We start from the raw sequence: 13,751 nt of genomic DNA on the forward strand, positions 1-13,751 counted from the left end.
AAAGCCACACCAAGTGGAGGAAAGGCGGCCACTGGGTAATGGAATGGCAGCTGGTCCACAGGAGCCCTGGTGGAGTAGAGTGTGGCCCTGGGCCAGAAGGAAGGTCCTGAGGCAAGAGCCGAGAGCTCTGTGGGCTGTGCTCACAGTAGAGTGACCTGAGATCACAGAGGAAGGCAGAGTCCTGATAACACGGGCAGTGAGCTCTCAGGCAATGTGCAGTGATAGGGAGCCTGGGGGGCTTTAGTGCAGAAGGATCTCACCTAACACGTGCTGGTAAAAGATCAATATGCTTTGCAGAGCACAGGCCATAAGAAAGCCGGGGCCTGGGAGATGAATTAGGAAACAGTCACCATTGCCCAAGCTGAAGTCACTGCAGGCTCACGGAAGGCCAGGAGAACGGGTGGGAAGGGCGGAAGGGAAACAAACATGTATAAGTTTCTATTCATGTGCAGGGTGGGTGGGATTCTTGAGATGTGCTGACGGATTGGAGGTGTGGGGTTAGGGTGAGACAGGAAATAAGAATCTGCCCTAAAATGTTGGCCTAAGCAACCCAGAAACTGGAGTTACATGATTGAGATGAAAAAGAGTGAGAAGAATAGCTTTAGGGAGGAGATGGAGGGTGGGTCTGGCTCTGGCAGAGGTAGATCTGAGATGCCTCTGTGGTTAAGGGGAGAGTCAGTGAGGCAGCCGGAGCCACAGTCCCGTAGTCAGGGAGAAGGGGGGAGCTGTGAGATGACTTGGGTATCACTGGAAAATTAGCATGTTAAGTCCCCAGGAAACATACGTATAGACAGGGAAGAGACTAGAAAGGTTTGATCATCACCAAGATAAATCATCACTTTCTTTCTAGGTTCACAGCCTATGCTGTGTTTCTTGTATCTATCTTGGTGAAAAAAACCCTCTTTTTACATTTTTCCCACATTGGAAGAGAGAGAAAGTTGAGTTTTCTTTGCAAGTGGCTTCCTAAAGCCCCAATCCTGACACAGTCTTTCAATTTTTAGTGGTGACTTGAGGAATCATTCTTGACACCTCATCAGTGATTCAGATGCAATGGGGTGGGTCACAAAAACAAGCTTTAGAATATTGCAAACTTTTCCAGAAATGTCCTCCTGTCTGTTGCGTTTATGTTGGAACAATTTGTGCTGGATTTGATGCTGGTCTTTCTTAAGATCAACCAGTTTGGGCCTGGTCACATTGTCCTGCGTCATAGGACCTCTCACCTAGATGGTGTGATGTAATATGAGGAATGGTGTTCCCAGCCACAGAGCTGTCACCCCCAAGACCTGTGTTTCTAGAGTAATATCCTGGTATGTCATTTTCAAAGTGGCTTTGCACGGACCCCCAGTATATTATTTTTGATATGTTAGAGTACATGTCTCCATGTTTGAACCTAACATAGAAAGTTAAATTATAAAAAAAAGAAAAGAAAACGATCGTTCCTCCTCACACTGGAAAATTATAGATTAGAATAGGCAACAAGTGAAGCTTTGTGAACGGAACTTAGAAAGTGTGCAAATTCCAATGTCACTACCTACTCTGTGACCTGGGGTACATTGTCTTAACATCCTGGGACCTTGGTTTCCCCATTTAAATGGGCATAATGAAAATACTGACCTGGAGGAATATTGTGAGGGCTGTCAAATAACACACTGTGGAACTCGCCACTGTCACTAATTTGTTCATTAAAGAATCAAACTCCCGGTTCAGAGATATGTAAACAGAAGAGAGTGGCAGTGACGTCTTCAACCATCATGGAAACAAAACCATTGGTTTCCTTCTCAAAACCTTTTCAGTGTCGGGAATATACCTCCGCTTTTATTTTTTGTTTGTCTGTCTTTGTTTTTTGGGAGAGTCTTACTCTGTCACCTTGGGTAGAGTCCTGTGGTGTCATAGCTCACAGCAACCTCAAACTCTTGGGCTCAAGTGATCCTCTTGCCTCAGGCTTCTGAGTCCCTGCCACTGCAGGCACCTGCCACAACATCCAGCTAGTTTTTCCATTTTACTAGAGACAAAAGTCTCACTCTTTCTTAGGCTGGTCTCGAACTCCTGTGCTCAAGCAATCCACCTGCCTAAGCCTCCCTGAGTTACATTACAGGTGTGAATCACCACACCTGGCCCACATATGCTTAGTTTTAGTTAAATAAATATTTATTGTCAAATCAAATGATCTAAATAGTTAAATAATATAGTAATTATTTGTTGCGTGATTGCCGTGTGTGAGGCGCTGTCATGGCAAAATGTACGAGACGTAGGTAAAGACCTTACCCTCTTCAAGCTGACAGAACTTTAAACTCAAATAAAAATTGTTTTAGCTTTACTTTTTATACATTTTATATATATAAAATATACATTTTATGTTTATACTTAAGATAAGTCTAGTGGCCAAAAAGCTCACTTGTTGGCACATAAACATGGAAACATTTTAGTCATTTATTTTTAGATTATCTTAAATGACATTTCTCTTTGGAGAGCTGATAATTAATGAGTAATTTTTTCTTTTTTTTTTTTTAGTTTAAAGATAGAGGTTGAAAGGAGTGAATTTCTCAGGTATTTGGGGGAGGAAAGACCCCCATGTATCTTTTGCTGAGGAGAGATACACCCACCAAATGCCGAGTCTTTTTAGCCCATTTCAGTGTGCCTGTCTCCCTTGGCAGCCTCCACTCACACGGGAGAGTTAACTCTGCAGTAAGCACTTTCTTTTTTTTTTTTTTTTTTAAATTTCAAACAAGTATTTATTCTTTTAGTAAGCACTTTCTAAAAGGGAAGGCTCCAGTTGTGAGTGAAACCCTGAGACTCTCTGTGCAAACACATAATTTACTATCTTGGTAACGTGCCATTTTAGAATTTCTCTGTTAAAGTGATAACTAACACGTACTATAAAATAAAAAGCAGTTTGATAAGAACAAATGAACCATCATTGCGAATTAGAGAAGAAAAGTTTGATCCTTGGGACATGAAGAAAAGGGGGGAACTAAAACTTTGCCCCTTGTATCCCCGTGACATGCCTGCGTAACAGCCAGCTGGTAAGAGCACATGGCCTTGACTCCTTCCCTTACTGCTGTTATTTCTGTGTCTCCACGTAGAATTCCATGGGTGGGACGGAATTCCACGGCTGTGCTGTGGCCTGTCAGGAGGGAGGGCTCCAAATAGTCAGCATAGTTAGCGTCGCCTGGATGTTGAGACAATTAACAGGACAGATATTTGGAAGAATATTGTTCTGCATAAAGGAGCATCAAGTTCTGAGAGTCCACACTCACCAGCCTGAGTCCCTGTATCTGAATGCTTTCTTCACTGCTTGGTAGCTATCTAATCTTAAGCAAAGATTGAACATCTCACTGCCTCAGTGTTCTCATCTACAAAATGGGATTAATAAAGAGACTTATCTCACAGAATCATCGTAAGGTTTTAAGGTGCCATGCATTCAATGGCTGGCACGTAGAAAGTGTCATGTAACTGTTGACTATTAGCGTCAAATACGCTGGTTCAAAATAAACATGGTTTGAGATGAAACCCCCAGGTTTGGAGAAAGAGTGGCCAGAGATTAAGGAATACCAAAGACTTCTGAAGACTTCTGTAGTCCTGAAGAATAGAGAACCCTGCTTCTTCCAGTGTTGGAAGGACTACAGGAAAAAGAGAGGCTTCAGGCCTGAGACTTGGGATCTTTTTTGTCTACGTGAATGTGGCAAGCCAGGAAATGTAGGGAAGGCGAGTGAGCCCCTGCCCCAGTCATTTCAGGCCCTGTTATTTCTTCTCCAGTGTCTTCTGAGACAGGTTAGCTGACGAGTATAAAACATCAGTGACTGAGTGGGGAAGATCCAAATTCACTGTGTTCTCTGAGTGCGCGTGTACATGCGAGGAGGGTTGTAAGATGAGCTATTCTTTTTTTCTAGAACCACAAGATCCTGGGGAAAGTCAATATCCTCTCATCTCTCTGCTTTCAACCCCTTCAGAAGGCACTCCACTCTGACCTGTTTAAGTTTATTTTTATAAAAAGTAAACATGTTTTCAAGGAATATATGCTTTTAAGTGTGGTTCATTCTTTGTAGGGGGTGTATGTGTACCACGTGACAAGTGGTTGCCATGGTAATTTCTCATTATTGTTGAATTGAAAAATAATTACTCTGGCAAAAATCCCACGTAACCTGTCAGTGCTTAAGTTAAAGATGCCAGGGGCAGCCCTGGCACCAGGATCCTGTTTTTGGTAGAGAGAGAGGGACAGGCTTGGGAACAGGAAAGAAACCAAGATGGAAGTAAAATGCTTCTGTGGATTTTTAAATATAATTAAGACTCTCTTTTGCTATTTGACATGACTATGTCACTCATCCTGATATAGCAGTTGGCTGTCGGTAGAACTTGAGCTCACCAGTGAGATGGGACAAAAAGACCAAGGATTTTAATTGCAGAAATGCATATAAGGAATTATTTAAGATGGAAGCTTCGACATTATTTTTACCTAATGAAAACGTGTAAGAATTGTCAGCCCACCACTTCCCCTGACTGTGTTCAGGATGAGTTAATTTCATCTTTATTTACCTGGTGGTTGCTCTATGCTATTTTACTTTCCAGCTTTGGGGGAAAAATTCACTTTTTGCCTATTAATTTACCTATTAATATTCAGTAAACTTTCACCACACACAGTTTAAGGACATAACAACAGCAAGGACTGGAAGGGTCTGTGTGCTGGGGAGAGGCATGTCCTGCATCAGAAAGCTCGTGGCTGAGTGCACAGTGCTCAGCACACGTGGGGTTGGGCGCCTTGGTGTCCGGCATTCTGCTCCCTGAATGATAGGAGTCCTTGTGCAGGGCCACGAGGAATCTGTGCCTTCCTCCTTGTGTCAGTGCCAAGAAATAATCCTCCTTTTGGTTAATGAAACCCATAAGGACACTCCTTTAAGAGAACGCTGGGCAGATTTCTATCAGAGATCATGTTGTTATTCCATTATTGAGCCCTCTGGGGCCTTTCTAGAGGTCCATCCTTCTCCTTGCAGAGCTGGAATCTGGTTTACACCTGTGCTGCTCCTGTTACTACATATCACCTCGAAATATGTCGCTTAGAATGACCTTTGGAATCTCTGCCCATGCATCAGTGGGACCAGGGAAGTACAGGGACATCCTAAAGAGAGAAGGGGATTGTAGACAAATGCCAACCCTACGCCAAGGCTCAGCCACGTGGGCATATGCCTGAGACGTTCTTGCGCTCATGCACAGAGGGACGCCACAGAGAGGCTTATGGCGCAGTTTGTAATGGCCAGAAGTTAGAAACGATCTGGAGATCATTAGCATCAAAATGTTTAAATAAAACGACTGACCGTCCATTCATTTAGTGCATTACTAGATGACTTATATATAAAAAGACAAGGCCGCTATATGTAAGGTTGGGAATTCTCCAAACACAATGTTAAATTAAAAAAAAAAAATCACGATTACAGAAGGGAACATAATGTACCATGCCATTTATTTAGATAAAATAATAAAAATAAAATAGAACTGTATGTGAATGGAATCATATGTTTATATACACATAAGATAGGCTAGGAACACTCATATGTTTACAAGGTTCTTGGGGAAGGTAGAGAAAAATAGAGTAGGTGATAGAGACCTGGGTCATTTATTTTTATTCTTTAATTGCTTTATAGAAGGAAAATATGATATTTTAACAATTGTTAATTCTGGATAATGGGCCCATGAGTCTTCGTCATATTGTCCTCTGTTTCCTCTTTTTAAAAAATTAATAAATTAAAACCTGGTTTATTTAATGACAGTGAAATGTATGCATATACTGCAAGAATTTTAACCAACATTTTTGAAAAGAACAATACCCAGAAGATGTCTCCATAGAATGGCCATGTAGGTGTGAGATAATTCTTGGAAATTTCTGTCGCAGTGTGAACTTCTGACATGCATGTCTGGGGCATCCCACTGATGGGAAGTGAGATGTTGGCGACTTGGCAGATAGAGGCCTTTGCTGGAACAATGTCCAGGCCCCTCCTTACCAAACTTACACTGTTAGGATTCCTACAGTATCAGAGGAAGACTCTTATTGTGTGGGTGGGGCCCTTCCCTCTGTTTATTCCAGTTTTCTACTCATTTATGGAGTGCTAATTCCTAGGTGGGAACTCTTCTAACAGTGGATGGATACTTAATGCCCAGATCTCATCCTTAAGTAACACCACCTGCTCCAATGGTCAGTGATTCAACTATAATATCATGCACTCTTATAGGCGTCTAGTTGTCAAGTTTTCCTAGCATAGGGGAACCGGCATTTGCTGGACATTCTAGGCCAATAGAAAGACACAGTCAAACCGAGAAGACAGCAAGCAGTTAGTAGGGAGCCCTTGACCTTGAAAGGGGGCATTACTAAGGTTGCAGAGGCTACACACAGGCAGGGCCAGGAGCCAAGTCCAGGGCTCTGGTTGTGCCAATCCCTTTCTGGTGTGGTAAGAAATAGTTTTTGCCTAGATGGAATGTTTCAGGATGTACACGCCACATGTTACATCTTTTATATCTGCTAGTAACAGATGTGCACACTCACCCCATAAGTCTGGGAACAAGATGTCAGGCTCATGGTTGCATTTAAGGACATGTACCATGACCTTTCCTTGAGAATCCCAAAAAGTCAACCTTGTCCTGTTGGACTGTCTTTGACTTACAATGATCACCTGGGTGGAATGAACACGGTCAACTATATCCCTCCTCCAAAATTTAGGGAGCTTCTTTTTGGGATTCTTTACTCAAACACTCTTGAGAACTTATTTCATCAGCTTCTTGCTGGCCATTTTGCTGAACTTGGTCACATTGCCTGATCCCAAGAGATATCTGGGCATTTCCTGGTTTTTCTGTTTCTTCAAGGATGTTGCACGAAGTTTACAATCAAGGGTGGGGGCTCCTAACCTGTAAGCAAAAATGGCAGAATTGTAACTAGTATGTTTTCCGTGACCCTGGTCCCTTTCTCCTCCTCATCTGAGGTCAGGCAGAGTGCTGGCATCCTGTGTTGTATGGCGCAAGCCGTTCTGACAATGACAAGTTGGAAAATGGAGGGCCTGATTTTTTGTTATTGCTGTTGAGAACTCAAGAGACAGCTGTGTGGCTAAGCGCTGAGTTTCCACCCGTGGGGCTTGTTAGGTCTCCTGCCTGGGGCTTTGCTTATTCGGATCAGCAGGGCTCTTCCTCAACTGCATCCTGCTCTCCCAGCCTCTGTATTATGCAAATGTCTTCTGCAAAACTATTGAAATTATCCCAGGGACTATATGCCAGGCATCAGGATGGAAGGAGGAAGTTCTCAGAAAGGAGGTTTATCATCAGGAAAAGGTGGGGAAAGGGTCAAACTCCAAAAATGGTTGGGAGGGTTCATTTCCTCAGACAGAATTTCCTCTGGCCAATGCTGACCTCTTCCTCTAACTCTTGTGAACCATTTTGGTTTTCAAACTAAATTGGAAAATCACTTTTGCAGCAGAATTACTATTTGGAAAAAGCAGGGATTGGAGTTAGGCAGGCTTGTATGTGAACTTTAGCTTACCATTTCCTACTGTCTCGTCTTTATTGAGTAAACTGAACGTTTTGGAAATCTTCTCTATCTGTGAACACAGATAGAGGTGTTCACAGATAGAGAAGATAATGTTACTCATTATTATTATTATTATTATTATTATTATCTCACAGGTGAGATAATAATGAGTAATAATGATGTGTGTTGTCACTGAGATCATTATTCCCACCTGCCAAACAGATGCAAATAAGTTGGGTGAATTGACTAAGGACACTCAGCAAGCGAGAGAGGCAGAGTTCTGATGTTGCAGCCAGTGTGACGCAGCCAGTGTGGTAGCAATTAGAGCAATTGTGTATATAAGATGGTGCAGTACGTGTAAGACCCTTAAAAAACACTACGTCATGGTGTTGTCATTGACCCAGGGGCCCCCAAATGTGTGGTCTTTCCATAATCAGCTTCCTTTGTATATAGTCTTCATTCATTTAATAGTTTTTTTCCTTAAAGCTCTACTCCTTTTATTTCCTGCTGTACATAAACATTTGTCTCTTGCAACTGAACTAATGCAAAGGTTTATATATAAGTATGTGTGTGGCAGGGGAAGTTTGACAGTTATAATTTAAATACACAGCAAAAAATTTTTATGCCAGTTTAAGAATGTTGACCAAGAGACAAAATCAGGTCCATAGTCAAGATCTCTTAACAGTTTTGTGCAGTGACTTCCTTGACTTGGTTTTGTGATGGTACAAAAAACATTTCATCCATTCATTCGTACATCTATCCATCCTCTCACTCATTTCTCTTAGTTAAAGAGATATTACATCCACCCATCATGTGCCTAGTATTGTGAACTTAACTATTACACTTTTATTTGGGGGATGTTCTTTTAAGAGTTGTGTCCAAAGCCAAGTATTCTTTTGTGTGGTAGCTACCCGCTGTGCCTGTTCTCCTGGCAAACCTGTCCTGAGATTTCCTAAGATGTTGACTCACCCCATGTTCTACTGCAGTTAGTTTGACTCAAATAATATTTCTCACTCTTGGATCATTATGGCTCTTTTAATTTCCATCCAAAAGTCACTTAGGGAGCCCCCATAGAACCTGGGTGGCTGCTAAGGATTATTCAGAACTTCATTTTACCTTGAATCCTTTCTTTTGGCCCAGTGACCTCAGGGTCAAATTTCCCTCACCTTTTGCCTGTTATGGTTCATTTTTCTAGCACAAGCACCAGTGACTAAGAGTTAGATTACTAGAAAACGGATGTGGATCTCCTGATCTGGTTGCTGGGCTTCTGAGCAATGAGGGAGGCCGAAGAGACTTTATACATTCTCATTCTGATTTTTGACTGTGTTGTAGACAGATGCCATTGCCAGGCAAATGGGTTGCAAGCAGTTGCAGTGATAGGGAAAAGTGCTGATTTATAAACAGACTGTTTTATAAAGTTCATTTTCTATGCAGATCGTGATAGCATGAAATGTCTCCTGCTCTAGAAATGATATTAAAGATGGGAGATACAGGAAGGAAAGGGGCATTTGATTGATCCTCCCTGTGTCCTGGGTATTTGACACTCACTAATTTATTAAATCCTCACTTCTACCCTGCCCAAGTATTCTTACTGTTGTTATTATTATCTTCAACTTTCAAGTAAGGAAACAGGCTGGAGGATACAAAAGAAGTCACCTAAGTTCATGCAGCTGAGAAGGGGCAGTGGCGACCCCAGTGGTTTCATTCAGTGGTTTCGTCCCATCTGCTGCCTCATTCAGCACCAGGGGTTCTCCTGGGCATGAGTTCTGGAATCAAGGCTGTGCAACAAAGCAAGGGCCTCAGAGAAGAAATCAGTCTGAGACGAAATGTTCCACTTCGACTCTTCCCCCTTCTTTCTGAGTCCTAACCCAATTCCCCCAAACCGCCTCTTCAGAGCAGAGGTTGGGCAGGTGTGGAATGTCAGACAGTCTGAGTTCAAATCCCAGCTCCAGCACTTTTTGGCTGAGTGCACATTTACCACTGTTAAATGGTAAGTTATCAGCTACGTTTGCAGTTGCAAAGTAGAGATGAAACTATGAACAACTTCATTCATTCACTGAACTATTTTTATAGAATAATAACATGGGCTGGACACCATCCCGGGGCTGGGAGAGAGAGCAGCTAGCAAAACACGGTCCCTGCACAAAAGCAGCTCACACCTGTGCTACAGAGAAAGTAAACACACACACACGACACAGGTTCGTAGTGTGGATTAAGTCGGAATATACACGTAGACTAGTGCTTGCCAAGTGGTAAACAGTAAATGTTAGTTACAAATCTCTGTCCATCTCCGTAGCAACTTTAAGTCAAATAAACCCATGTATCCAGTCTCCCACCCAAGGTTCTTCCCCCAACTGATGCCTCTATTTTCAAGTCCACTGAGTTTTCTCAAAGCTCCACCAGCTTCCAGAGCACTGGGGACACGTGCTGTGGTCTCAGATGCGGCGTGAGGCTTCCGGGTCTTACTTGTCTTCTGCTGGTGGAGGCTGAGCTCTTTGACGGTGGGGACCAATCTCAGCTGTGTAATCTGAGGGCTTGTACATAGCGTGGTGCTCGATATATATTTGATTTTAAAAGAAGAAGAAAGGTAGTTTGTATGTAGAATTGTGTGCTGTGCAAGGGTGGTTTCCTATCTACCCTGTTTCACTGAGGAAAGGACTGGCTTTTGGTGTGGTGACTGGGGAGCGGCCAGAGAGAGAGAGACACAAAAATTCACTTGGCTGAGCTTCTCTTCCGAAGGAGAGGACAGCATCAGTCTTCCATGGCTCTTGAATTAATCTTGCTGGGACGCAGGCTCATTCCTGAGGCCTGCCAGTGACAACAACTTAATGTTGTCATAAGCAGAGCAACTTAATGGGAAGAAGAGAGGCTTGCAATGTCTCCGCCAGGGCCCAGTGGTGGGGACTAGTGAGTTGGGAGCAGCCATTCCCCATCTGTCCCTGCTCCCATCTGACAGGCAGCTGGGAAGCCTCTTGTCCTAAAATCTGGCACAAACCAACAATTCTTTGGGAAAAGATTACACTTAAGAATTTGGGGGTGAACTGGACCCTATACAGAGGATGAGGCCATGGTATGTGTTCTCCTTTAAAAGTGATGCTCTGTGCACTGTTATAGGAGGCCCCCTGCCCCTCTTGGGGATTAGCAATGATTCTAACTGCCTTCAACTGGGCCAATTCCAAAGTATTTTCTGGATAAGCAAGAGAAACACTCAACCCAAAACAAACAGAGTTCATGCCTATGGCTTGTGTTCTGCTGAGCTGCTCCATTTTTAATCATTGTTTTAAAAACAAACTAATGGTTGCCTACCATTATAAACAGTCCTCAGGAACAACCCAGATGTATAGGATGGTGGCTTATACCTTAACTCATCTACCTACCTGCCTATCGATCCATGTAACAATATATGAATTTTTTATTTTTACTTTATTTCATTTTTTTTAATCTGGCAACAACTCATCTTGTAAAATAAAAATGAATGTTCTCATAACCTATATCTTTTATAGGGAAATTTGCATAGGGTATAGCTAGAAACATTCCTTTTGATTATTTAAAAAAAAATCTTTATCCTGGTTATATTATTGTGATTTCTATTTATAAGAATGGACTGTCAAAAGAACAGACAGAGAAAAAGAGAGAAGTTAAACATATTTTACATTAAATGCAAACCATTTTGTCAAAAAAACATCATATTGTGTTTTATAGAAAGATTATTAAATCTCCCCAGATATGTCCTGCAGAATTAATTGTCATTTGGTTTGTTTAAGCTCACTTATTGAATTGGAATCCAGTCCCCATTTGAGGCAATTCATTTGGAGAGTGACCACAGGCCCACCCTTTCCTTGGTCACCCACACACATATGCTAAGTAATGAGCTTGCCTCCACTGGGTTTTCCTTTCTCTTCCTCTCTGTTTTCCTCTTTGAGATGTTTTTCCGAGCTTGCCTGATAAATAAACGATCTGTCTCTTTGCAGGATAGTGACAACCTCTGGTGGGACGCGTTTGCCACTGAATTTTTTGAAGATGACGCCACATTAACCCTTTCATTTTGTTTGGAAGATGGACCAAAGCGATACAGTAAGAATGAAGTTTATTTTCCTAATATTCCTCTCTTTGCGCCTGTAGGAAAACCACAGGGGTCTTCAGAGAATGGTGCGGAGCTGACAGCCTGACAATAACGCCGCCGCTCCTGACAATGCTCTTGCTTCCCATCAAGGCACTGTCACCGGGTGGCAGCCTGAGTCGCTCGGAGAGATTTCCTTCGAGGCTTAGCATGTTTGGGGTACTTGCCTGTTTAGAGAGCGAGGCAAATATGAACGAAGTCACCCAGTGATAAGTGGGAGCTGAATGATGGGAAGTTTCCAGGCATCTCTTCCCTGCCACCCTCTTTATCCTTGACGGCTCGCACTTGACATCCAATGTTCTGCTTCTGAAGGTTCTTTAAAAAAAAAAAATTCCTGTCACTATATCAGCCACATCCTTCTAATTCCCTCTTATCAATTATCTCAGGTATTTATTTGACAAGCGCTATCTTTTCCTCGGGGAGGGGCAAGGCACAGCAGCGTTGTACATTGAGTTCGGGATTAGTGTTGACAGAATTACAGTTCCTTGTCTTTCCGGCGAGCAATAACTCTCTAAAGAGCCTCAAATTGCAGCCCGTGGCACCTTGGGTAACAGCTGATCTGTCCTGATTAGGTTCAGCCAACTTGTGAGAAATCAGATTTGCTAGTTGTGCTATCAGACCAGCAGGCATAGATCAGCAGGAAAGCAGTGACTACCGGTTAGATCAGAGACAGGGGTGTTTTCAGAAATCGGCATTGCATGTATAAAGGGATCCATCAGAGGGGACAACATCCCCACTGTGACAAATGCTGAGATGATGATGGAATCAGCCACGGTGTGAACGAGTCAATCCAAAGCCTTTGGCAATTGATAAGTAATAAGGGTTCTTGATACACACAATTAAAAGCTCTGATTGTTGCTAAATCGATTTCAGAGTCACCAAGGGAAAGCAATATATTTCTTTTAATTTGAGGGACCTTTAGACAACTTAGTACCATTTAGATGCATTGCATAATTGATTGATTAATTATGCTAATATATGCATACAATAATTTTGCAATAGTGTCAAAAAGGGGACTACAGGCCAGCATGCACTTACTTCCCAGCTGAAACTCATTGCCAGAAGCATCTCTTTAGATTTGTGGACCGTGGACTTTTAAGGGTGTGAGACACTACTGATCAGTATTTTGGGTAAGGGGACAGACAGTATGTTAGCCTGAGGCTGTTCAGAGCACTGTTACCTTCACACAGTGACCCCTGTGGCAGGAGCTGGGAAGCCCCAGCTGGGTTAACTTGCTTCCCTCTGTATGTGGGGATCCACAGGCAGCCTCCTGCCCTAGAGAGGTGTTTCCAAAGTCCCTGGGAGATAAATGAACTTAGCGCTCCAACAATTAATTACTCCCTCCCCAAAAGGCTGCCTGATCAATGGTGAATAATTTCTAACCGCACCGTCATCCATCCTCCAAGCTGCCTTATTTTTTGGTGAAGCATAAGCTCTGCTTTGTTGGTTAGAGAACCCAACAAAGGGTCAGGGTCTGCTCGGGGAACTAGAATTACAGCTTTGGAGTGTGTACTAATAAACCAGATCCTCACTCCTCCCCAGTCCATCCCCCACCCCGACACTGTTTGGGGCTGAGGCATGATCAGCACCTGTTAAGATCTTGTACAGGAGAACGTGCCTGACTACGAGCCATCATGCTCAGCTCCCTTTGTTTCTCTGAGCCAAAATATTTCCCGAGTGGAGAAGAGAAACAAAGATGATTGACGGCCTGGAGCCCAGACTCGTCAGCTGCCTTGCTGACAGCCTGGTGATGTGCACAGGCCGCTGATGTGGGGCCCGGTGACAGCTGATTGACAGCCGGCGTCTGGGAGACAGGGAAGAGGAGCTTGCTGAGGACGCCTGACGCGTGCTGTTTATGCGGCACTCCGAGCTTGGGCGCTGCCACCCTAACCCGTTGGCAGTGTGGGCGCCTGTGCCAGGCTGAGGAGCTGCCTGGCTGTCCTGGGGCTGGAAGCTCCAGCCCTCTTTCTTGCTTCCCAGGGAGCTGCAAGCTTTATATTTCTGAAGAGGAAAATAAGACTTGGCTATGACATTCATTAAAAAAAAAAAAAAAAATTCCCTAATTACACACACTGGGTAAGATATAACCTAGGGGAGGCTTTTGTAGCCTTTAGAAAAAAACTTATC

General features: G+C 43.2%; 1 protein-coding gene across 10 annotated transcripts in view; it reads left to right on the forward strand.

Moving 5' to 3' along the window:
- Positions 1–13,751, forward strand: part of LDB2 (LIM domain binding 2) — a 338,074-nt gene that overhangs the window by 131,574 nt on the left and 192,749 nt on the right. For all 10 annotated transcript variants that reach the window (XM_053577585.1, XM_053577589.1, XM_053577593.1 and 7 more), the window contains exon 2: positions 11,476–11,578. In XM_053577585.1, the coding sequence (XP_053433560.1) occupies positions 11,476–11,578 (103 nt within the window). The remainder of the gene's footprint in view (positions 1–11,475; positions 11,579–13,751) is intronic.

This window comes from Nycticebus coucang, chromosome 23 (genome assembly GCF_027406575.1).
Source record: "Nycticebus coucang isolate mNycCou1 chromosome 23, mNycCou1.pri, whole genome shotgun sequence".
Lineage (NCBI taxonomy): Eukaryota > Metazoa > Chordata > Mammalia > Primates > Lorisidae > Nycticebus > Nycticebus coucang.